Genomic DNA, 26,133 nt, shown 5'->3' with positions numbered 1-26,133 from the left:
AATTTGAACTGGGGATCACGTCAGAAAGCAGTATTTCTCCGTGATCTGTTTCCATTCCTTCCTGGCTCGAGTCCCTGCCTTGGCTTCCTTTGATGATGGACTCAAACCCTTAGCCAAACCTTGCCCTTCCATAGCAACAGAAAGCAAACTAGGACAGGATCTGAAGTGGCCCCACAAAGCTCATGTGTTGACTTTGTGGTCCCCACTGTGGCAACAATCATAGAAATGTATGGTTCTGGCCCTATTGGTGGATTAGTCCATTGACGAGTTCACAGCTTAACTGTGGGATACTGGGAGATGGGGAATACTCTGGGAAGTAGAACCTATTGGAGAAAGTAAGCCACAGGGATAAAGGGGTATATTTTGTTTGTATTCTACTACTGTGTGTTCTCTTTCTCTCTCTCCCTTCTTCCCTCCCTCCCTCTCTCCTTCTCCCTCCATGCCAGACAAGAAGTGAGCAGCTCTGCCCCTCCCTACACCCTCCCAGCTATAATGGTGTCACCATTGCCCAGAAACAATGGACACTAAGCAGCCATGAACTGAAACCTCTGAAATGAATCCAAATAACACTTTCCTACCCTAAGTTCATTTTCTCAGGTATTTTTGTCACAGCTATGGAAAGTTGTACATCAAATAAAAAAATGTCTCTACAAGGTCCCAAAGAAAGATCTTTGAAGCCAGGCATGCTCACTCTATGATCCCAGCACTGATCCTGAGTTTGAGCCCGGCTTGTCTGAGGCTAGAGTAGTCTTTAAGGTGAGATGGGGAGGGATCCACAGGGGATACACTTGGAGACCCAAGTGACGATCTTGATATTGGCTCTTATGTGAAAGAACAAGCCAATTATGAATTCACTAGGGACTGCATCTCAAAGACACATTTGACCCAAGACTTGCAGGTCACAACATCTTTTTCAGCCAACTGGGTTTTTTTCCTCCACCTTCACTATATAAGTAATGGAGCCTCTTTTATGATCTGACATGAAGAATTTAATTCTCTCCATGCTTCCAGCTCCCATACTGCAGCTAAGTTGGAAAGGGACCAAGAGACTCGGATAATCCCATCAGCAAAAGCAGATGTTGCATTGCCGTGCAGAACCCAGTTGAGTTCCTCAGACAACTTCCTTCAGGTGAAAATGAGGTGCTCGGCATTGTTCTATTCAAGGATTTCTACCATGAAACAGAGTTTGTATTTATTAAGTAAAGGAGCCAGGTAGTGGTGGCTCTGAGTTTGAGGCCAGCCTGGTCTACAGAGTGAGTTCCAGGACAGCCAGGGCTACACAGAAAAATCTTGTCTCAATGGTGAGAAAATAGAAAAAGAAAAATCTTTAGGAGCTAGAGATAAGGCTCAGTGGGTAAACTGCTTGTGGTACAAGCATGAATAACTGAGTTTGGATCTCCAGAATCCATGTCAAACCAGATACAGTAGCATGGGTCTGTAATCCCATTGCTTCAATGATGGGAGGCAGAGACAGCCTAATCTCCTGAGGTTCATAGCCAGCTAACCTGGTGTGTGCTACAGTGAACAAAAGACCTGATGTCAATCAGGATAGAAGCTAAGGACTGACACACAAGATCGTCCTCTGACTTCCAGACTCACTTCTGCATACATAGTTATCACAAACACACACACACACACACACACACACACACACACACACACACACAGTGGAGGGAGGGAAGGCTTTAGAATAGATTTGAAAGAGGAATAGCACACAACCAAAACATTCGTGTGGACCTGTCACAAGAGAGCTACCCTTGACTGTCTTCACAGTAGCATATATGGTCTCAGTGACTTCACTTCTAAACAATCTGTTTATTATATAGTGTTCTGCCTGCATGTGAGCCAGCAGGCCAGAAGAGGGCACTAGATCTCTCTATAGATGGGTGTAGGTACCATGTGGTTGCTGGGGATTGAACTCCTAACCTTTGGAAGAACAGCCAGTGCTCTTAACTGCTGAGCCATTTTTCCAGTTCTTGGCTGAGTGACTTCTAAAGTTTTATTGTTCAGATAATTGTTGAAGAACTTGTTATTGTTTTCGAAAAGGAGAACATAGAGTGGTTTTTGAGGGGCACTGGACAGAATCCCAGGCTGATAAGATCAAAAGGGGTCAAAAAGAGTCAAGGAAGTTCTTCCTATATGTTGGTGGAAAGGAAGTTAATGTGTTTTGACTGTGAATGTACTTCCTAATCGTGTCAATGAGATTCTCAAAAAAAATTACAGGTTTACAAATGAGGAAGGAGGAAGGTCAAACACGGAGATTTCACACAGTTCTAGTAACTTGGTAGACCACCTTGCAGGGCAGACTGAAGCCAACACAATGTCAGTGACAGGGACAGTGACCAGGACTGCTCGCTCTCACTCTCTATCTATCTATTTGGTTTTTGGTTTCTAAAGATAGAGTTTCTCTGTATAGCCCTGGCTGTCCTGGAACTCACACTGTAGGCCAGATTGACCCTGGGTGGGAGGAACCACTCCTGCAGAAACACCTTCTACTGTCTTTGTCCAGTCCAGAGAGGCTGTCCCCCACTCACCCACTCCTACCCCCACTCCAGCCCATCCCACCCCACCCTCCCACCCCCCTTGAAGGCACCCTTACCTCACTAGAGTAATAAATCTTCTTTGTGTTGAGAATTTGGTGTCTGGGTGTGTTCTGGGCTGACCCACCCAGAGGCCCCTTACACTCACACATGAGGGGAAGAAAATTTAAAGATGGTTGTTAGGACCGAACAAATTTTGTTGTTATTATTATTCTTTCCCTGAGGTTTGGAGCTCTCAGAAAATACAAGCGGATGGGGAGGTGGAGGTGCAATCACTGTGAAGATTCAAGGTAAACTCCTGTCTCTATTTAAAAAATAAAATTCCCCTTTGCCAGGCAGCATGCAGCCACTGCACCTGGCACAATTCCCATTTCATTCATCTCCAAACTAAGCTGTTAAGACGCCAAGCTGAGGCACTGAAGCCTGGGGCACACTGCAATCACAACACTCTTGTTTTAAGGACATGATGGTGGGTGGGTGCGGTGGCATGGAACTTTGATCCCAGCCATCACAAGGCTGAGGCTGGAAGATCAAGGTCATCCCAGGCTATGTATTGTTGAGACCCCATCTCTCAACAAAACAGCAAAATAGGATGTTGGGATTCAGCTGGTGAGGTGCTTGCCTAGCACACACAAAACTCTGTGTTAGAGCCCAATACCACATAGAGCAGTGGTTCTTAAACTGTGGGTTGAGACCCCTTCAGGATTCAAATGACCCTTTCAGAGGGGTTGCCTTAGACAAGGAGAAAACACAGATCTTTACATTATGATTCATAAGAGGAGCAAAATTACAGTTATGAAGCAATGAAAATAATTTTATTGTTGGGGCTCACCACAACATGAGGAACTCCATTAAAGGCTCACAGAGTTACGAAGGCTGAACCACTGACCTGAAGCCAGGCACGGTGACTAATGCTTGTAACTAAGCACTTGAGAAGTAGAGGCAGGAGGAACCGAAGCTCAAGGCTGTCTTCCACCACAATTCAAAGCAGGCCAGGGAGACACAAGATGTAGCTATAAAATGTTACAACACCCATGTTTTAACCAATGTTTCTGTAGGTCGATCCAAGCGCTTGTGAAAACAGACACAATTAGCTCAGGTTTCTCTGTGAAACATAACCCATGGACCTTCCTTGGCAACACCTGGACCTCATCCAGCTAGTCAGGGATCTGGGGCCTTGAGTAAGCCTCTTAGCCTCTTTCTATGAAGTTAAGGCCATGCACACCTTTTTCCAAGGCCACTGTGGAGAAGCTTCTAAGTAGTGGGATACTCCCACCAGGCTCGAATATCTCAAGTCTCCCATATGTGGGTGAGGACGGTGAAGGCTAAAGTTATTTTTCAGGATCTTTGAGCCAGCTAAAATTCACCAAGTCTTCACTAGAGTCTGTACTTGTTACTGATACGTGACCTTTTGATGACAGAAGGCCAAAACCACACCCTTATGCATAATCAAACTTCCTTTGAAATAGGTCACATATTCCTGAAAGCAGCAGCCTTAGGAAGCTCCAGCAGTGTGGTTTAATCCAGATGCCTCTAAAGTTGGTGTTAAACACAAGTGATGGGCTAGGGATACAGTCCATTTGTAAAGTACTTGCCTAGTATGCATGAGGCTCTGGGTTCCATCCCCAGGACCATATAAACCACATACAGCAGTGCACCCCTGTAATCCCAGCACTCAAGTAGATTCAGGAGGATCAGAAGTTCAAGGTAATCTTTGGCTACATAACAAGTTTGAGGCCAGCCTGGTGTCTCCAAAAAGGAAAAAAAAAAAAAGAAAGAAAGAAAAGAAAGAGCAAGCAAGGCTGGAGCTTGCCACTGGACCTGTAGTTCTTATGTACACATCCAACTATATGTGGCATAGGACAAAATTCCACACAGAAACCTAACCTCCTCAGATCAAAACCAACCTATGATTCTAGGTTTTATTTTACATACCAGAGGTCTCCTGATGAACCCAGCCAGGTTCCCACAGGATAAAACCAGGGCAGTTTCTGTTGAGACTTTTATACCAGTTTGTAACTCCCACTCCTGTCCCCCTCTAAAAAAGTTCAAATAGAAACAGAGAACACAAAAATGAACTCAGGAGGGACATACCAGTGGTGGCCTCCACAAGACAAGACACAGAGGCCACAAAAGCTCAGTGTGAGGCATGTTTGATGTGCACTGGCTAGCAGTGTCTGAACCCAGTGAGGTAGAAAACACTCCTGCAACATGTTACAAGAAAATAATTTATTATTCACAAATAAGGCCTGAGGGAGAGCAGAAGCCTAGATCTCACTGTGAGTCAATCTGTTGCAAAATATTTGATCACACTGTGAATCCTGTGATTGTGTTATTTACTGGGGGGGGTTCTAGTTGTGGTGTGGCTCAGCCCTAGCACACACTTTTAATCCAAGTGTTTTCTGCTTGAATATTGTAAACAGGAGTAAATAAAGTTAACCCAAGGTCAAGAGGCAGAGCAAGCAACCAGTTGACAAGAAGTGAACACAGGAAAAAAAAAAAAACATGAAGAATAAGAGGAAGTCAAGAGGGATGCACATAAAGTAGAATGGAGGAACATTCAGTTGGAGGGTTTTTTGAGACAGCATGGAGGGGAGCTTCCTTTTTCTTTTGTGACCTCGGCTGAGGAGGAAGGTCAGCTGGGTGCTTTCTCTGTCTCTCTGACCCCAGCATCTGGCTCCTGAGTCTTTATTGGTAAAATCATCAAATGATTGTGCTTTTTTGTTGTTAAACACACGAGTCAGCCAAGGCCCAGATAGCAAGCCAGCTGGGGCAAGAAGTACCAGTGCATGCATCAACTACATCACAGATGTGTGGTCCCAAAAGACAGTCTTCATGAGCTCATGTACCTCGGGGGTCACAAGCCACTGACTTACAGTGTTAAAGGACATCATGTTCCTAAGGAAGCCTTAGATGAAAATCAAATGTGTGCCAGAGAACAACACTGGATGCCATTTCTCAAGTATCATCTGTTATTACAAACAATGATGAAAATGCCAACTATTCTATTTTACCAATAAAGACCCAGAAGTCAGATGCCGGGGTGAAAACTTGCTATCTCAGAAAGGCAGAGAAAGTAATCAGCTAACCTTTCTTCTCAGCTCAGGTCTGGATGGAAAAAAAACCAAAAGGCTGACTAGTACAACTGACAGCCCAGGAGGAAAAAGCCAAAACACCCAAGGTCTATTGTGTGTGTATGCAAATGCACATGCACGTGGAAGCCAACATCAACCTCAAGTGTTTTCCTGAACCACTATCCACTTTTTAAAGATGTACAGTTATATATGTGTGGGGGTGAGGTACAGGGAAGTTGTCCTAGGATCTAACCAGTCTCCCCACACATATATACACAACATAAATAAAATGCAATAAAAAATTTAAGCACGTGTGATGTACATATTAAGTAAAACATATTAAGTAAATGTGAAAACATATTAAGTAAATATGTTGCTTTGCATAAATGTAGTACACAAAACAGAATATGTTTGTGTCCATTTCGGAAGCAGTTGGAAATGTCTTAATCCCAAACTAAATGTCAGCCTGGGAAACTAAGCAAGACCCTATGTTGAAACGAAAAGGGCTGGGAATATAACTCAGTGATAGTGTTTTACCTAGCAAGAGTGAGGCCCTGAGTCCATGTTCAGAACTGAAAGGGGAATAAAGAAATAAGGAAATTTCTTTCCTAAGCAGGACCATTATGTTCCATCCTGCTCAACTCTCTGATCCAAGAATCTTGGCCAGATACCAGAAAAACTGCAGCCCAGCAGAACTCACGTCGGTAATACTAGCAACTTAACCGAGCCAGGATTGCCAGAGTTCGACACCAAACAGGCTCAGAGTGAGATCCTGTATTTAAAAAAGAATCCGGCCGCGCTGTCTCCTAGCTGGGGTTTCGCTCGGCCACTGCAGCTCTCAGGCACTGACAGCTCACCGCCTCAAATATTTATGGTTCACAAGCTCGGGAAACCTTCTGAGTCAGAAGACGAGAGCCTAGGCTCCCTAGTGATCTAAAAGCCGGGATGTCAGAAGTGAGCAAAAGACCGCTAGCCTCACTAAGCAGGGATTCCCTCCCAACAAAATCCGGCCTCGCCTCCATACCTTATGGTTTCTCCAGCTGCAGCGGAAGTTGGCGCGCGGCCACTAACTGCACTTTCGCCAAGCCTAGTGGCATCCAAAACAAATAAAAAACAAAATTTTTGCATGAACACAAATTCCCATCGTAAGATAGAAATGGACAACAACACCTAAGGCCTACATATTTCTTTAGTGGAGCAAACAGCTCGTGGCGTGACGAATCTACCACTAGATTCCGGAAGTGCTATCCTCTTAGCGGAAGTTGCGTTTCCTCCATTTTGTGGCTCGCTATGGCGGCTGTGTTGAAGTTGCGACGGGGATGTTGCGCCTTTGACTGAGAGGGTAGGCTAGGCGAGGCATCAGGGACGTTGTGTGGCTCAGCAGCAGACCGGCCCGGACGTCCGGGACGCTGTCATGTACGGTGCCGGCGGGGGCCGCGCCAAGCCAGAGAGGAAAGGCGGAGCGAAGGAGGAGGCCGGGCCCGGCGGCACCGGCACTGGGGGCAACCGGGTGGAGCTTCTGGTTTTCGGCTATGCCTGCAAGTTGTTCCGCGACGACGAGCGGGCTTTGGCCCAAGAACAGGGACAGCACCTCATCCCCTGGATGGGGGACCACAAGATCCTCATCGACAGGTCGGTTCCTCCCCCCACCCGTCGACCCTCCCCTCCCTCGCCCGCTTGATTTCGCCTGATGTTGACTTGATGGCCAGGACCGGAAAGGGGGTTTTGCGGAGCCCGGGGACCCGGGGGCCTCCCTGCCCTAAGTTCCCCGGCGTCCGGGGGGAGGGTACGGTGAAACCGGCCCTAAGGCTCCGGCCAGAGCTTGCGCCGCGCCGTCCGCCGAAGGGATCGACTCTGCTCCCGCAACCCCTCGAGCCCGGGCTGCCGCTGGCGACTCAGCGCGGTGGAAGCTGCCCGGGCCTCCCGCCCGCGCCATGGGGCGGGTGCCGCTGTCCCTCCGCTCGTTGTGCGGGAGGGAGCCCGGGAGTGCGCTTTTGTTCCTCCGAAGCGCCGCACGCCAAGGCCGTGGGTAGAAGCTTCTTTTGGACCCCGTGAGTTAGCCTGAACTGTCTCTGGCCGGCTTGACTTTTGGCGTCCGGCGAGACCCTCCCCGCGGTTATGCGACCATTTGACCAACCGCGGTGGTGGGTGAAGTTGCCGTCTGTTGGAGGCCGGTCGACCCCGTGCGGACCTTGCTCTTAGGGGTAGTGTTTCTTAGAGCTGGTTTCACTGTTTCCTAAAGCTGAAGGGTGGAGCTGGGTTACCTTTGTGTTGTTTCTTTTCAAATCACACCCACTTAAGGGTGCCCTGAATTGAGGGTAAAGGGGTGGGACTGGATTCCTAAAGGTGTTTGATTTGAAAAGGATGGCATTACATGATGTGGGTGGTTTGCTCCCCACCTCTCTTCTCATTTTTTTCAGTCCCTCTTTCCTTCTCCACCATCCTGGGTTTGGGTATTTGTCCTTCCATTGGGCAGTATTGCTTCTGAGGCCAGGACTGAAAGGCTAACTGTGGGCAACCATTAAGCTGTGGAGTGGTTTTCTCCAAGTGAAGGAAACCCATCGTTTGAGACAAGTAAAACTGGATTCTGCAAAGACTTGGGACATGCATGACTGTAGGGATGACCACTGAACTGACCAGAATGGACACAGTAATGACTAGCAGGCCTTACAGTCTCTTACATCTCCATTTGTGGAGAGATCTAGGAGAAAGGACTCATGAAGGGAGTGTTGCAGGCCAGATCCGCTCTGGATCTGATGGTCCACTCTGCTGGAATGTGCAATGCCTTTGAACCTCGGTTGATAGCAAGTGATATTGCCTGACCTGTCAGGCTTCGTAGGCACTCACTGTGATGTGTTGTACTGTTACAGTTGGGCAAATGCTGAGGCCTCTACACCATATGCCGTTTCCATATCATCCTGTGCATGATTTGAGCTAGATCTCCCAAAACCGGTGGGGAGCAAACACCACACATGTATATGTGTAATATTTGAAAATAATACATTTGTAAGTTAAGGAGGTTTACATCAAAGTTAAACACATTTTGATAATTAATAAAATGAAACAGTTGGGATTCCCAGGAATTTTTGGCCTTTTTCCAGTGGTGTGCTTTTTCTGTCCTTAATCTGGTCTCCATTAAAAAAAGTCAACATTAATAAATTATTCAAACTTTTCTCAGTCCACGTTTACTTTTGCAACCTAAATTTGAGTATCTAAACTTCACTAACTCGTTCACGTTTACTGTCTGGCGGTTGTACGTTGACAGCATCTCCATCGACTCTTTGTGTTCAAACATAGCAGAAAGTGCTCTTCTTAGTCATATTTGGAAAGTGCCCATTGGTCTTCAATGATGTGTATTCATCCTGGGACTTAAAGTTAAAGGGACAAACTGAAGCTGTGCCTTCCATTGGTTTTGCCGTGTTTGCAGTGAACCTCCTTAAACTGCATGTATATGTCACTGTTCCTTTGTATGTGTGTCTCTCTACCACATAACCCAGCACTTCTTTCCTCAGCCAAGTGGCTAGGGGCGAGCCTAGCCAAGATTTTACCTCCAATGGACGCAAGTTTCTTTGGTGAAGATCTCTCCTGAGAGTTCGGGACTAGCAGGAAGAAGCGAGGAAATTTCGCCCGTTTGGTTCTGTCGGATAGGTATTTATGGACTCGGTCTGTGTGAATGTAAGCTGTGATATTTAACTACTGAGAACAGATATTTTTTTACAAGTGGCATTGAATGGTTGACCAAAGCATACATGGTAAGAACTGCTAGCAAGGGGGATACGTTTTCTGCCCTAAAGGATTGTCTGCCTTTAGCTCTAAGTTCTGTTGTGCTGTAGAGAGGTGCTTAGACTTTGTTATGATTACTTCAGATTAGAAGTAGGTGAGAGATGACTAGTCATGTTAAATATAAATCTGAAGCTTTGTATTTGTTTTAATATTTTTATTTCATTTTTTAATTGGTAAGTATGTGCATAGAGTGTCACACACAATCAGCATGGGTGTAGACTTCTGTCCACTGACCAGTTCGTTCACATTACAGATATGACGGGCGTGGTCACCTGCATGACCTCTCTGCGTACGATGCTGAGTACGCCACGTGGAACCGAGACTACCAGCTGTCTGAAGAGGAGGCGCGGGTAGAGGCGCTGTGTGATGAAGAGAGGTATTTAGCCTTGCATACGGACTTGCTTGAGGAGGAGGCAAGGCAAGGTACTGCTCAAGAAAGACTTACTTTAGCCACACCTTTTTAAAATTTTAAGTATTTAAAAGTTACTCCCATTCATTTTTTTATACTCACTCTTTCTGATATTATCTTGACAGTACCCAGTGGATTGGAAAAACAGGAGTCTTTGCGTTCTGAGAGGACCTCAGGATAGTTTATATATAGAGCCACAGAGAATTTTCCCAGCTTTTGAGGGCAGACTGGGATTTGAAAAACAAAAACAAACAAACAAAAAAAAAAACCAAACAAAACAAAAAAACCCAAAAAACAAAACTCTTTAACTGTTCTTCTTTAACAGTATCGTATGAATTAAATGTTCTTGTCTTTGCTTTAATGATCTTTAATACAGTTCTTAATCCCAAAATTTCCTCAGCAGGAAGAAATTTTCCATAAAAGACGTGTATTCTTCTGTCTGTGGGTAAACACATACTGGCAAAAGTATATACCGATAGATACCAAGTGTGCATTTCCAGAAACATTTTCTCCTCAAAAAAGAGTGTATTGTATGCTTTACTGATAGCTGCACTTTAGAAGTTTGTGAGTTTTTCTCAGTAAACTTCCATTTTTGTTAATAAAATTCTCATTTTTATTCAAGAGGAAGAATACAAAAGATTGAGTGAAGCGCTGGCGGAGGATGGGAACTACAGTGCTGTAGGGTTCACTTACGGCAGTGACTATTATGACCCATCAGAGCCCACAGAAGAGGAGGAGCCTTCAAAGCAGAGAGGTGAGGGGAGAGAAGGCCTGACCCTTTTGGGCATTGGCTGCAGCACCACTGTGACACTATGAGGTTCCTTCTTTTGCTGGAGCAAAGCTAGAAACTAGAAGATGAGTTGTGAGTGCCAGTGGAAGGCAGTTCTGATTAGCTGCCTGGATCCAGTGACTTCTCCCCTGCTCCTTTAGGGTGGGTCTCACGGAGTTCCTTATCCTGGGATCATGCTTCTGCATCCTTCCTATCTTAGTCATTGTGTGTGAAGAGGCACTGTGACCAAGGCAACTCTTAGGAAAGAAAGCATTTAACTGGGGCTTGCTTGTAGTTTTTGAGGCTTAGTTCGTTATCATTACAATGGGGAGCATGTCAGTATGCAGACAGGTACTGAGGCAATACTTGAACTACATCTTGATCCATAGGCAGACAGAGACAGACAGTCAGACCCTGGGATAGGCATGGGCATTAGAAATCTCATACCCCATCACCAGTGACACACTTCCTCCAACAAGGCCGTATCTTCTAATCTTTTTAATCCTTTCAAATAGTGCCACTCCCTGGTGACTAAGCATTCAGACACATGAGCCATTTTTATTCTAATCATCACACTTCCATAATGTCAGTATCCATTCTGTTTCGCCCAGGAATTGTTAGTAACACTATGTTATGAACATCTTTCTGCATCTCCTGTCCCCAGAAGAAGTGTCCAATGAAAGACACCTGAGGGGTTTGTTAAAACTAAACAAAAAGACAAGCCTGTTAGTACAACATTAAAGGTTGAAGTCAGTGCCCTCCTTAGGCTAATGTGGCTACTCCAAACATAAAAAATAGCACTGTCAAAAACTAAGCATTTATAGTGGAAGCAGAGTCCTTGGTCACTTGTGTGAGCTCCGTGAGCCTTGAGAGCATCATTGTCATAGTAGGACATACCATTAGCTATCTTCAGTAACAGTGATGGGAACTTCAGGCATTAGGGACATGTCACTGACAATCAGTGTTGCCAGATGTTCTGTCTGAAGAAGAGGAAGACCTTTAACTTTGGAAAGCCATTCATATATTTAAAATAGGAACCTGGATTACATCCTACAGAGACTTAATGTCACAGCTAAATCCCCAGAACCCATGTGGTAGCCCTCACAAGTTGTCCCCTGACCGCCACACATGTGTAGTCACACACAAAATAATGTCATTTTAGAAATAAATAAGTGGGTAAAGATTCAGTTGGCTATTGAGCTGTGTTACTTTTCTGTGTTACAGAAAAGGTATAGCATGTGGGACCTTGTCTAGTATATAGCAGACAACAGTTAATGGATGAAATAGACATTTTAAAAATGCATTGTGACTACTTTTGTAAAGAGGATAGCTTGCTTGGGTGGAGCGGCTTTATTGTTTTACAATTTGGTGATCAAACACTGATTACCTTATGTTGCTATCTGCGATCTACAGAAACAGTCGAAGGGTAGATTTGATGCCAGTTAATACATCTGCTTTAAACAAGGGTCTGGTAAAGGCAGAATTAGCTCAGAGTGGTAGAGCGGATCTAGGCTCTATCTTATCCAGCATGGTAAGAAAATTACCCATTTAGCATAAAAGAGACAAAGATAACTAGTCTCTATTACTGTCAGAGGATGTTAAGAACACTCATCGGTGGCTTGGTTGGTGAAAATATTAGTTGTACATCCATGTGGACCCATCTAAAGGCTGGAAAGAATAGCAGGAGCAGCTGTAATCCCATCACAGCTATGGGAGATGGGAGGTAGAGCTAGAATCTGTTCAGCTAGCCCAAATGCTGCCCCTCTGTCAAAGCTGAAGGACAACCCAAGGTTGTCCTCTGATGTCCACATATGCACTGTGGCAAACCCATGCCCAGTTAAAGAATATTTGTTGAGTATCTCCTAAGCCGTAAGTATTCTGCTTTGGGGAAGTGGTTGTGTGTTAGCTCCCTTACACCAAGGAAGTGAGCTGGGCTGCGCTGAAATAAACACAGACAGATAGATATAGGAAGCATATGCCCAGGATCCCAAGGTCAAGAAATACCCAAGCTGGAGTTCACATTTCCACCTGCCCCAGAAACATGCACCTGTTGCTGCACCACCCACCACCTCTTTGGAATCTGTGAACGGGAGAGTCAGATGTAATGGGATAGAGCAGGAAGCTGGAAGGGGTTTTTGGATGTAGTGGTGCAGTGGTAAAGAGTAAGAAGACCAGACTGTATCATTGCCTGCTGTTAGTGAGTCATCATGTTGAAGTTCTTTAATTTTTTTTTAACAGAGAAAAGTGAGGCTGAAAACTTGGAAGAAAATGAAGAGCCTTTCATTGCCCCTCTAGGATTAAGTGTCCCGTCTGACGTGGAGCTGGTATGTGTGCTTCCCAAACATTCCTACTATTTGTTGCTCTTCTTTGTGTTGCATGAGAGGGCAGGTGGTAAAACGCAGCCACTGTTAGGTACTTTGTGCTGCATGCTTGTTTGTGAGTTGTAGAGAAAGAGCACAGCTCACTTCCTCTGAAGAAAAATGGTAGCAGGTGTGGTGGTGCACAGCTGTCATCTTGGGACTTGGGAGTCTAAGGCAGGAGCATCTCAAGTTCCATGCCAGCCTGAGTGCTTCAGACAGAGACCCTGTCTCAGAAAACAAGAGGAGGAGGTCTGGAGAGATGCTCTGTTTGAATTGCTTTCTGCCCTTGCAGAGGACCCTGGTTCTGTTCCCAGCATCTACATCAGGTGGCTCACAACCACCTACTTCTTCAGTTCCAGGCATCCTACGCCCTCTGCCTTCCCCAGGCTCCTACACACACAGTACACATAGCCTCATGAAGGTATACACATTCATATACATACATACATACATGTATACATACATGCATACATACATACGTACTGTATTTTTTAAGAACATACATTTTTAAAACAAAAGGAAGGGGCAACGAAAGGAGAGAGTGGAAGTAGAGCACCATGACCAGCTGTGTGCACCAGTGAGTTGCACTGGGTCTCTGGAGTTCTGTAGGATCTCTGAGTTTACTAGCCATTCAAGACTAGGCTGAGATATTGCAGTCCACATACAGATGTGAAAACAGTTGTGCTCAAGGGCAGTCTTGCTTTCAGCAAAGATTCTGCTTCTGGCTTTTTCTGGTGTGAATTGTGGAGGCACTTGCTGTTTGCCTTACATTCATTGGACACTTGGATGCATGTGACATGTCCAGGTCACCCTTCCATGTGTGAGGAAAGCAGAGGGAGAGCTCTGAATGCTCCTACTTGTCTCAGTTGAGGCTCCAGGTTGGCATTTTGTCTGATAAGCCATTTTGCCAGTCCCTTTTTAAATTAGTTTTGAAACAGAGTCTTGTGTAACCCAGGCTGACCTCAGACTCAGTGTGTATCTGAGATTAGGCTTGAACTCCTGACCCTCTCTTCCTCCACCCACCAAATGCTGCCATAACAGGCGTGTCTGTCCAGCCCAACCATGTTTGGAAAGGGTTCCTAAGGATTCATGTTCAGGAAAATGTGTTTTGATATTATTTTCACTCAATGGCAAATGTCAGAAGTATAGATAGTTGTTCCAGGTTATATGCTTGGCACACTACATCATCAGGTGGACAGTAAACACCCTAACCCACCGACGGTGACAGCCCCCTGACAGTCTCTCTACCCCTAGTTTGGTGACCCTCAGTTCACATGGACTTGAGGCTCTTACTCTTTTCCTTTCCTGCATCCTGTGAGGGAAAGTGGTGCCTGACCCTCCCTTTTGACGTCTTTTCCGAATCTGGGTAGAAATGTCTGTGTGATTACTGTTATGGTTACTTCCCTGTTTCTGTCTTTTGATTGTTTTGTTGTGGTTAGAGCTGACAATGTTTACCTGAAGAGTTAATATCCTAGTTTTACATTAAGACATATTTTTGGTTTTTTAAGATTCATTTTAAATTATGCATGTCTGTGTAGGAGGCGGTACACATTAGTGAAGGTGCCCATGGAGGCCAAAAGAGGGTGTGAAATCCCCGGGACCTGGAGTTACAGGCAGTTGTGAGTTGCCCACGGTGGATGGGTGCTGGGAATAAAGCCTGGGTCCAGCTATCCTGGAACTCACAGAATTCTGCCTGCTTCTGCTTCCTGAATGGGATTAAATGTGTATTCCACCCCACCTAGTTGTTTATTTTCTTCATTATGTGTACGGGTGGGGGGGCCGGGGAGCATTGTGCACAAGTGTGGAGGGTACCTAAGGAGGCCAGAAAAGGGTGTAAGATTCCCCTGGAAATAGTTACAATCAAGTGTACGCCTAAAAGTGCTGGGATTCAAACTTGGGTCTTCTTCAAGAACAATATGTGCTCTTATTGCTGAGCCATCTCTCCAGCTTCTCCCTTTCCCATTTTTTGAGATAGGTTCAATTTACATACCCTACATTAGCCTTGACCTTTTGATCTTCTTTCTTCTATCTGCCAAGTATGAGGTGTTTTGTGTGCATATGTGCTCCTGCAAGTATAAGCTAGAGGTCAACGTCAGGTGTCTTTTTTCAGGAGCCATTCACCTTAGTTTTGAGACAGTAACTCTTGGACCGGGGGCTCACATGTTGGGCTGGGTTGATTAACTTCAAACCCTAAGGTTTATTTCTTCATCCTCTGTCTTCCCAGTGATGCTATTTCAGGCACATGCCACCATGCCCAGCTCTTCACGTGCATTCTGGGGATTGAATGCAGGTCCTCATGCATGTGCAACAAGCTCCTTTTGTCTGAGCCTTCTCAGCCCTATTGTTTTTGACACAAAGATTTTTTTTAATGTCTGTGCAAACATAAAAACATAGATACAATAGAATGCTGATGGCTTATTCCTGTTATAAGATCTGACAGCTCTGTACAGAGCATCACTAGTTCAGTAGTTACCTTGAATCTACAGACACTGAAGGGAGCCTTGCTCTGTTCCTGCAGTTCTCCAGTGTTATTTGAGAGGTCCCTGAATAGAGTGCATGTGGCGTGTGAAAGAAAAACCTGCTCGAGTCCTTGGCTGAGTGTCTACTTTGCCTTTTCCCCCCTCTGTCACTGTCAGTATCTTACTCTTCTCAATTGTGGCTCTCATTTGGTAGATTGTGGAGTGTTGGTGGCAGTGTACTGCCTTTGTGGTGTTGGTGGTAGTTCTGGTTGGTGACTAAGCATGCGTGGTACATAGGTTCTATGGATGAGTGTTGCTTTGACAACTGAAGATGGGAGGCTTTGACCGGGAAGGAGGCAGGTGCTTTTGGCGCTCTTGGTTTATACCAGCTGTTGGGTGAGAGCATAGTGAACACAAGACACCTGGGGTCACTGCCTGCTTCCTGTTGTGTACCTACCTCACGCCAGCGTGACTGACTCACAGTCCCTGATCCATGCCTGCTGAGCCTTTAGGATTCAAGCCTCTTTGGATGATCTGACCTTGGATTTTAGAAGTTTGTTTTGTTTTGTTTTATGGTACTTTTATAGGTGTGTTTTTCTGCTCCAAGAGAAGAGAAACAGAAAACCTGTTTTCCTCCAAATATGTATTTATGTATCATGTGTCCTGACATGTTATAGTCATTTGTCCTTTTCCCAGGTACTCAAAACCCTGTGTCCTTCCCAGAGTCCCACCCATCAGCTTAGCTATCTACTCTGGCTGGCTGTGTTGCCCTGTGGAGCCTTGTAACAAATGAGATGAAGTGCAGAGTTCTTTGTTTGGCCCATCTTTCCACCCATTCTTCTCTCCCAAGACAGTAGAAAGGCAAACATGGGTGTCTGCACCTAGTGTGATGAGTCCTGAGCCATGAAGGATGTCTTCCAGGTGGTTATGGCCTCATGGGCTTGCCTGTGGGTTGGTACTGTATTTTATTGGGTTCCACAAGCTACCATTAGTCAGGGCTAGGGGCCCAGAAGTTTTACTGCTTAGCAGGCCTGTTAGAACATGTTTCTGGGAAAGTGCTCTGGACAGTGGGAAAGGAAAAAGAGGGCTTTATTATATGCTATGTGTAACATTTTAGTCTTTTATGGAACTGTAGGCACTTCCTGTGGACATGCTGTGTTCTAGGCCTGTTCCCGTGCATCTGTGCTTGCAAATCCCAGTCCTGTGAAACAGGAGAAGCCCTGGGCTCTGAGAGCTCCAGTGCAGCTCAGCTCTCCTGAGTTTTGACTAAACTTCATTGTCCATTTATCTATGGTAAAGGAGGGCCGGTCATCCCCCACCTGTGGGAGCTGCTCTAGCCTTGAGTCTGTGTGTGATTCTCCTGTGGTCCTGTTGGTATATCTGTTGTGTAACTGATCTGGTGCTTTGTGTGTGTGTGTGTGTGTGTTTCTTTTCATTCACACAATTCACAGACACCCCTCCCCTATTTACCACATTCTTTCTGAACCGCCCCTTCCTGTTCCCCTGCTGAGTCTATCCAGAACTTCTCAGAGGTCTTAGGAAATCTATCTTTGTGAAAAAGCTTCCTGTCCTGTGGCTGTCCCACTTCCCAGTTCTTCTTGAGTTTGGGTCTAAGCCGATGGAGTTACCAGGGAGAAGGGCTCCCAAAACAGGACTTAACACAAAGATGAGACAAAAAGAACATTTCCCTTCTGCTATATAGGCTTTGTGACATGCATACTTAACATGTTTGTTGATTTGAGGTTTTTTTGTTTTGTTTTGTGTTTTTTTTTTGTATGTTTGTGTGCAGGTAGAGGGGGGATTTGGGCTCTTATGTGATTATTTAGTGCCAGAATTCAAATCCAGAGCCTCAAGAGTGCTAAGCATGTGCTCTGCCATTGAGTTGTACCCCAGTTTTTATTACCTGTTTTTATTGTTGATGTTTTGGGGTTTTTGTTTTTTTGTGGAGCTTTAGTTTTGTTTTGTTTTTGAAATAAGGTTTTATTATATGGCCTTGGAATTCATAGAGAACTGCCTACCTTGCCTTCCAAGTGCTGGAATGAAATGCTGCTACCATAGCAGGCTTACTGAGTATATCTTTAAAATAGTATTCTATAGTGATGGAATGGTAGTGACGGTCGTAAATGAAAGAGAACTTTAGGTCCGAGTAGTACAGGTGAGAGAATGTTGCCTTAGCTTCTGATGCTGTGATAAAGTACCCTGATAGAAGCAACTTAGGTGGGAAGGGCTTTTTCCCCTTCTCAAAGTTCAAGATATAGTCCTGGCAGGGAAGTCAGGGTGGCAGGAGCTTGAAGCAGTTGATCACATCGAATCTGTAATCAGGAACAGAGGAATGAATGCGCATGCTGCTGTGTACAGTCCAAGATCCGAGCCAGGGCTTGGTGCCGACCACAGTGGGCAGGCCTTTCCACCTCATTTAACAGTAGTCAAAATAATCCCCAACAGGCGTGCTCAACGGCCCATCTTCCACATGATACTAGATTCTGCCAAATTGACAAGAAGAATTAACCATTGGATTTCTCCAGGAGAAAGGTTTTTTTCTTATATTTTATTATCCTGGTCGCACATCTTGAAGTACGTTCAAATGATACTTTGGAGTTGGCAAGGTGTCTCAGCAGATAAAGGCACTTGCCATCAAGCCTGACAACCTGTTTTATTCCTGGGACCCATATAATAGAAGAGAACTGACTCCTGCAAATTGTCCTGGTTCCAGGGATTGAACTCAGGTTATCAGGCAAATCGTCCACAAGAGCACCCACACTCATACAAAAAATAAATAATGTGAAGGAAAAAAAAATAAAAACAAGATGCTTTGTTTTTGTGCAGTGATTGGTGCTGTGTTTGAACTATTACAGTCACAGTATTATCATAGTAGTTGATTTTAAGACATTGAGGCCTTCGATTAAGAGGTCCTTTAAGAGGCTGTGTGGCGAAATCAAGCCTACCTTCATAGGTCATACTGAAGTGATCCTCAATCCTTGGTATGTTAGAAAATGGACTGATTTGCAAATGGATCTTTGTGTTAAGCCAGAGCTGGTGAAAATCTGCATCAGGGCCCATATCCCAGTGTACACTGGGTTTCCTTGAACATGGAACCATTACCCAGGAGCCAAATAACTTTAAAACTGTAGACATTTCTCTTTAAAAAAAAAAAAAAATTATTACAGTGCATTTGCTTGGTGGTGGCAGCGGGTCTAACATGCACCACTGCATCTGTGTAGAGGTCAGAGGACAGCTTGCAGGGTTCCAGGGATTGACCTCAGGTTATCAGACTTAGCAGCAGACACTGTCACCCATTGAGCCATCTCATGGTCTTGACATTACTCTCTCTCTGTCTCTTTTGTTGTTGTTTGCTTTTAGAGACAGGGTTTCTCAACATTTCTACTTTTTAAAGTGAGGAGGACATTATTAATTAGGACATCATTAAATTTGAGAAATGAAGCCACTTTCATTTATAAAATATAAGGCCCTGAAGTTACATAAGCATCTTAACCACCCATCCTCAGTGTGAATAATTTCCAGGTTTTTTCCATGTAATTTTCTAGTGTTAACTCTTTGTTGATATTTAAAATATTGTACATTTCCTTATTTGGAGGCATTGGGAGCACACATGTGCCTCAGTACATACATGGAGGTCAGGAGTCAGCTCTCTCCTTCCACCACATAGATTATGGTAATTGAATTCAGGTTGTTAGACATGGTAATAAGCATATTCACTTGCTAAGCCACCTTGCTAGCCTTGAAATGTCCTATTTCTTAAATTGGGACAGTAAAACCAAGCTGTTCCTTTTAATTAAATCTTGTAACTCATTTTTATGTGTACGTGCATGTGGGTGCTCACACACACACACAGACTGATTACATGATTTTTTCCTCAGCCACCAACAGCCAAGATGCATGCCATCATTGAGCGCACAGCCAACTTCGTGTGTAAGCAGGGAGCACAGTTTGAGATCATGCTGAAGGCCAAGCAAGCACGGAACTCGCAGTTCGACTTCCTTCGATTTGATCACTACCTCAACCCCTACTACAAATTTATCCAAAAAGCCATGAAGGAAGGACGGTACACGGTGCTGGCAGAGAACAAGAACGAGGAGAAAAAAAGTACGTGGGACTGCCTCAGGGTAGGAAGGGTGGTCTGGAAGTGTGAAGGTACCCATTCTCAGAGGAATGTGACTGAAATCCAGACTTGAATTCTTGTGATCTGCTCATTAGCCCTGCTGGTGCACCATTCTCAATCCTTAGATCATACTTTACGGTTAAATATTGATGTGAGCCAAGCAGTCATCTAGGCTGGAAATGTTTCCTGTCCTTTTGGCTACTTAACAGTTTGAAGAGAAGAGTTTCACTGTCAGATTATTCTGCAGGTGCACACACTTGCGCCACAGTGCATAGGGTAGGAAGTTAAATCACACACGTTCACACAGATGCTTCCATTGACTTGGATTACCTATCTGAAGCTGTTTGGCAAGTGTCTCCATTTCAGATTCGTAGAAAGCCAGTTGTCTCCCTTTTGACTGACTCCCAGGGGTAAGCCTCCCTAGCCAGGTCTTCTATTGCACCTTGTTCCTGTCCCTCAGCCTTGCACACACCAGGCAAGCACCCTGCAAATAGAGCTGCACCTCCAACCCAGTCCAGCTGTGTAAATCTTAACGTTTACAGTTGTGTAAGTACAACTGTACATGTATTCCGTATTTGTGGTAATTCTGAGTTTTCGTGGGTTTTCATTTCTTTTCAGTTGTTACTGTTTTACTTTCATGAATCAAGGGTTTTGCCCCTTTTGAAAATAAGAATTTTCATTAAAGCATGCCAGTAAACACCAAAGGAAGGCTGAGAGGTAGAAAAAGGGCACTCCCTTCTGTCTGGCTTTTTTCTGAACAACTTGTATAACAACTAGGAACATTACCCCTTTGTATAGGGCTTTGTATACAAGTACCTAAGGGGGGGAAATTATGTAGGACTCTGCCCTTATCTGCTTTCAAATTTTCAACCCATTTGTATTCATTCCCCTCCCTCCTTTCTCCTCCCTGTCCCCTTCCCTTACTATATAAATACCCTCACACATGCCACCCCACCTCAAACTGAGACCCACCTGTCTCTGACCTTAAAAGCATGTGCCACCACACCTAGCCTGTGTTGCTCTTCTTTAATGTTTACTTGTTTATATTGTATATATGGCCCATTCATGCCATTGTATACATGTGGGGGTCAGAGGATGGCCTGCTTTTACCATGTGGATTCTGGGGATCAAACTCAGTGGCTCCCAAAGTTAATCAGTTGTCTGTCTGTCTTTTTAACTTAAGATTTATCTGTTTGTTTGCTTGAGGTTTTTTTTTTATGGCTGAGTGGTGGTGGTACACACCTTTAATCCCAACACTTGGGCAGCAGGGGCCAGCCTGGTCTACAGAGCAAGTTTCAGGACAGCCAGAGCTACACAGAGAAACTGTTTCAAAACCCAATATATATACACACATGTGTATATGTATTGTATGTGTGTATATGTATGTGATTGTTCTTTAAAGTCTATGCTACATCTGTTTAGGTACCTGTGGAAGCCAAGGTTTTAAGTCCCCTGCAGCTAGAGGTACAGGCAGTTATGAGTTGCCTACTATAGGTCCTCTGGAAGAACAACAAATACTCTTACCTGCTGAGTCATTATGTAGCCCCATATTTATTTTGGTCTTTGAGACTATGTCTCCTGTAGCCCAGGCTAGCTCTGAATTCTTTTGTTCAAAAGAAGTGGGAACTTCTTTTGTTCCCACTTGCCAAATGCTGGGATTAACTACAAGTATCTGCCACCAAGCAGAATCCTTCTAAGTAATAGTGATAATTTAGTCATGTTAACAGTTAAACCCAAACAAAAAATTGGTGGGGGCTAGAGTCTCAGTCTGGCTTGAGACTTGCAGCTATTCTCTTGTCTCTGGCTCTCAAGTGCTGAGATAACAAGTGTGTAATCAAACCTGATAGCCGACATCTTTAATTCAATTCCAGAGTCGGGGACGACCTCTGACAATGAAGATGAAGATGAGGAGGAGGATGGGAGTTACCTACACCCGTCTCTCTTTGCTTCCAAGAAGAGCAGCCGCTTGGAAGAGCTGATGAAGGTCTCTATCTCCTCACTAGGCTCACACTGTCACAAAATTGTTCCTCATTTACGTTTGGAAACACAAAGTATGCCATTTCCTGTGGTATAGCTATGTCTTTTTTATCACTGAGCTGTCTTCATTTCTCTGTTCCATGTGGTGACAAAGCATTTGTTTTCCTACATGCCTACATTATGGGTTGCACAAGCAAACAATTGCTGTTTTATTATATAAATAGTGTCGGTGAAGACTTGGAAGCTAATTTGTTTTGTAAATTGGAATTTAAGATTGGATTTTCTGGGTTTTTAATGTAGTGGAGCCTCGATTCCCTTCATAGATAATTCGTAAATACATGCTTTTACCTCCGGCTCTCCTCTCATCTTTGAGATCATCAGTGAGTGCATTTGCACTCTCCCCCTGCCGTTTGTAATGTAGAAGACAGTCTGTGAGGTTGAAGCATGGTTCTGCACGGTCACAGAAGAGTATTGATGTCTGGGAAGAATGGCTCTTGGCTAATGGGAGGGTAAGAGCTGTTGATGAGAAATCCAGCCCCACTGAGGAAGGCTGGAGTTTGAAGTTCTGTGTGAGTCTGTCTCCACACTGGTTAGTAGCTGTCTGGACTCAGTGCTCCCTCCACACTTTGCTTAGAAGTTGTAGAGGTGATAACTTCTAGTTCCTTACTTCCTCCAATCCTCACATTCAGCTAGAGCACTTGGCTCACTGGACAGGACTTGTTTGTGTATCCCCAGCTTAAAGAATAGTGGTTCTTGCCAAGAAGATTGTATTTGGGAGTGTGTGCTTTTACGGGTGGTGGCATGGTTAGAGGAGTAATGGAGGATGGTGGTTTTCAGAGGCTCAAGGAGGAGAGTTACCAGAGCTGAACTGGAGCCAGCAGGCCAGCATTGAGCTAGCAGCCTCAGGGCAAATGTGCTCTTGTGCCCAGATGGGGTTCTTCACTGGACACATGTATGTGCTTCTGCTGCCATGGCCTCCAGCTTTTCTTTTTTTGTTGCTCTGAGTATGACATAAGTGACTGCCTCTGCAGTGGCAGCTTTCACTATGTCTGAGTGTGTGCTGAGGTGTTTGTAAGGTGTGCCCATAGTACTGTGAGGTTGAGTCTTCTTCTCAGCAGGAAATTTTACACAGCTCAGAACTTAGAAGATGCTAAGGCCACTTGTCTTCTCTGTCTTTAGCCTTTGAAGGTGGTGGACCCGGATCACCCTCTAGCAGCCCTTGTCCGTAAAGCACAGGCTGACAGCTCAGCTCCAGCCCCTCCCACTGCAGATGGCACACCCACACAGCCCTCCCAGGTGGAGTACACGACAGACTGTGAGTACCCAGATCATCCTGTTGTATATCCAGCTTGCAACCACTGCCACCCTGCTCCCCATGCTCTCCCTCAATCCTGCGGAGCTTTCCTTCTAAACCTCCCCTCTGGTCCAGAAGGGAGTTACCTGGAGGGCATGTTTGCCTAGCCCATGGCTTTGCATTCCTGAAAAAGAAGGTCAGACAAGGGCAGAAAAATAAGCACCAGCCAACCATGCTTCCCAAAGCCACACTGACACCTCTGGCTCATGATTGGCTAGAGCTTTGGAGGAGGCTGGCAAGTGGCACCTAAGTTTAAAACTTTATTGTGCTAAACAGAGCACAGACCCTTAAGAATGACAAGAGCAGAGATCGGTTAGTCTTGTCTGTGCTGCAGAGTTGTTTGGTGCTGTGAGAATGCCCTGGTATTGGCACAGGATTAGGCAGAAACAGTTTTGTTGACAACAGCACGTAGGGGTGAGAAGATGTGAGGTTGTCTGTCTTGATGGCTTTGCATGTACAGTCCCTCAGTTTCTACAGGGGTTAGTTTTAGGGATACCACTTGCCCTCCAGCAGATAGGAAAACCTATGGTTTCCCTCACAGACTCTAGACTCCTTCCTGCAGAACTTGTTCTACACTGTGAAGACTGTGTGAATAGTTGTTATGCTGTATTGTTCAAGGGGTCATGACAAGGAAAAATTAGTGCCTGTTCAATACAAATACATCTTGTCCTCTTTTATTTTGAATCAGAGCTACTTGAATAGTAGGTGTGGGGCCTAAGAATATAGGGAGCTGGATGTAATGTGCAGGGGATTTTGTCTCTTTGGAATCTTATGATTGCTGCTCTCTTACCTTTCTGAGCATTGAAGGTGAGCATTCTGGAGAGGGATCACAGTCTGTCCTAGGTTCAATGTATCAGGTCTCATTGCTGTTCTGAGGCTAAGCATTGTGTGAGAATCATGTGAAAGAAGAACCCTAGCAAAGAAGAAACAGCCTGTGCGGTAGCTGGCCTGCTGCACATTGCGTTCCTCACATGAAGGGAGATGCCTGTGGGGTGGGTCTTGCACCAGGGAGGGAGCTGCCGTTTATGGAGGATGAACAGTCTTTATATATGCTAGCTCCTCTGCACTTCTGTCTCCACACTGGTCCACACAGATGTAGCATTTTGATGTGATAAAGTGACAAGACTGAAAATCAGTTGCTGGGCATGGTGGCATAGGCCTTTACATCTCAGCATTTGGGAGGCAGAGGCAGATAGATCTCTGAGTTCAAGGTGAGCCTGGGCTACTACAGTGAGACCTTATCTTTAAAAAGAAGCACTTCCTGAGTGAATTCTGTGAGCATTTCCCTAACAAATCTGGGCTGGAGTGTAGATCATTTCTTTAAATGATCAAATGGGTAGCGTTGCAAGGCTGCATGTTACGTGCCCTGCTGTCACATCCCAGTACAGCCAGCCATCCCTGCAGCATTCTGAAGATTGCTGCTGGCTCATGTGCACAGTTGGGAAGAGATCCATGTGCATAGTCCGCCTGTTTTTCATGCCCTGTGTAGCTCCAGAGAAAGCTCGTGAATTACTTAATCTGTAGCAATTGGAGGCTCTGCCAAGCAGTCTGTTTGCACTCCAGTGGGGAATGGATACTGGCACCCACTCCCACCTCATGCATGCCTGTTCCCTGCTTTTCTGTTTTTTTAAGTGTATATATATTCATGTGTACATCCATGTTCACGTATGTGGATCCTTGTTCACAAGTGCATGTGGAGTATCACAAGTGCATATTGAGTATCTTTAGTTAATCTCTGCCTAATTTTTTGTATGCATAGACCTAAGGAAAGGGAGAGGTATGGGGGCGGGGTTGTGTGTGGGTGTGTGTTTGGGGTTTTTGGATATTGGGCTCCTTCCTAGATTGGATTACTCTACTGTTTACTTTTTTTGAGATAGGATTGCTCACTGATTTAACTAAACTGGCTGGCCAGCAAGCCCCAGGGATCCTTCTGTATGTATGTCCCAGGTGCAAGTCACAACTCCCAGCTTTACAGGGGTACTGGGAATCCAAAGTCAGACATTCATGCTTGCACAGCAAGCACTTTACTCACTGAGCCATCCATCTTGCCCAACCCCTGCATTCCTATTCCAGGACTGTCTTGAATGTGCTTTGTAGTTCTTCTCCTGCCTGGAGGGCTGTTTCCCACCAGCCCACGAAGTCAGGAGGGATAGGAGACAAGGTACAGAGCTTGGAAGGCCAACAAGCACATATGGAGGTCAGACACTCTGAGAACCATTTCAGGGAGCTAGTTCAACTTTAATTCCCTTGGGGAGTAGGTGGGGACTTCAAGGATAGCTGTACATCATTGGTTAAAACTAGGCACTTGAAGGATGCTTGATTTGCATTAAACAGCATGATCCTATCATGAACTGGAACACAGTACCTAACTATCGTATAGGGGCAGGGAGGGGAGAGCTAGCAGGACGCTGTGTCAAAGGCAATATATCAAATGTGGTTAGGGACATCTATGTCTAGAGATACTCTCTAGGTGAAGCTAGGGAGAGAGCAGGAGGCCCTGCTGGTGAGAGCGAGTCCTTTACCTTAACGTGGAGCTCAGAATGGCCATCCAGACTGGGAGGGCTGCAACCTTGAACAGCAGGGTCCTTCCAAAATGCTTAAATAAAATGCATTGTCTATTCATGTTTCTGTATCCCTCTAGAGCCATAGAAGGGAGCAGTAGAGAAGTTAACTCTGTCATTAAAGGCTGAACAGTTACACACAGAGGTCAGTTGTGGTACATTGTGCCTAGACACTGTGGGCCAGGCAGGATGGTGGAGCAAGCTGATTGATCATAGCTTCCTTGTGACTCATCATCCCCAGTCTAGTGGGAACAGTGGCCTGAGGCAAACTTTGACAGCATAGGATGTCAAAGGATCAGACAGATTCAAGACAGGGCCCCAGGACCCCACAGTTCTTCCTGTGGCTCTGGGGGAGTCTCAGGCTTATTAAGTTCTATTTGAGAGCTAGTCCTACTCAACACTGCCCTCAACGAAAAAGGGCATCAGGCCTTGATGAAATGTCCTGGACATAAGGAAGCATAGATTATTTAGATGCCTGGAGTTTGTAAGAACAAACAGATATACATGGGGTTGGTAGGTTTCAGATATGTTCCTATTATCAGCTACAAGGACCACAGTCCTCAGAGCCTACCAACACAGCTCTCTGCCCAAGATCAAGAAAATCATGGGGTACAACAGGTGGACTCCCTGTGGTTTTACAGCAGAGCCAGGCCAGTGGCTAGAGCTTAGGATCTGAGTCTCAATGAAACTGCTCAAAAACCATCAGAAAAGTCCCAGCATCCTTGGC

At 45.1% G+C, this 26,133-nt stretch overlaps 1 protein-coding gene and 1 long non-coding RNA gene across 9 annotated transcripts in view; one reads left to right on the top strand and one right to left on the bottom strand.

The window, feature by feature from the left end:
- LOC132653674 (uncharacterized) overlaps positions 1-6,824 on the bottom strand; it is a 30,340-nt gene extending 23,516 nt beyond the window's left edge. Inside the window, exon 1 of one of the 2 annotated variants that reach the window (XR_009591458.1) lies at positions 6,639-6,824. This is a non-coding gene — a long non-coding RNA (uncharacterized LOC132653674). The remainder of the gene's footprint in view (positions 1-6,638) is intronic. The other variant, XR_009591459.1, reaches the window with a different exon arrangement.
- A 56-nt stretch (positions 6,825-6,880) lies between these two features.
- Positions 6,881-26,133, top strand: part of Sfswap (splicing factor SWAP) — a 72,513-nt gene continuing 53,260 nt past the window's right edge. For 3 of the 7 annotated variants that reach the window (XM_021660281.2, XM_060382277.1, XM_021660284.2), the window contains exons 1-7: positions 6,887-7,246; positions 9,651-9,820; positions 10,429-10,560; positions 12,814-12,899; positions 19,273-19,498; positions 21,386-21,498; positions 22,671-22,806. In XM_021660281.2, the coding sequence (XP_021515956.1) occupies positions 7,029-7,246; positions 9,651-9,820; positions 10,429-10,560; positions 12,814-12,899; positions 19,273-19,498; positions 21,386-21,498; positions 22,671-22,806 (1,081 nt within the window). In that variant the 5' untranslated portion in view covers positions 6,887-7,028. Of the gene's footprint in view, positions 7,247-7,296; positions 9,821-10,428; positions 10,561-12,813; positions 12,900-19,272; positions 19,499-21,385; positions 21,499-22,670; positions 22,807-26,133 lie in introns of those variants that run through there. The other 4 variants (XM_021660280.2, XM_060382278.1, XM_060382279.1 and 1 more) reach the window with 4 other exon arrangements.

This window comes from Meriones unguiculatus, chromosome 4 (assembly GCF_030254825.1).
Source record: "Meriones unguiculatus strain TT.TT164.6M chromosome 4, Bangor_MerUng_6.1, whole genome shotgun sequence".
Taxonomy (NCBI): Eukaryota; Metazoa; Chordata; class Mammalia; order Rodentia; family Muridae; genus Meriones; species Meriones unguiculatus.
Note: the sequence above shows the minus strand (reverse complement) of the source record. Positions and strands in the feature narration are given on the sequence as shown.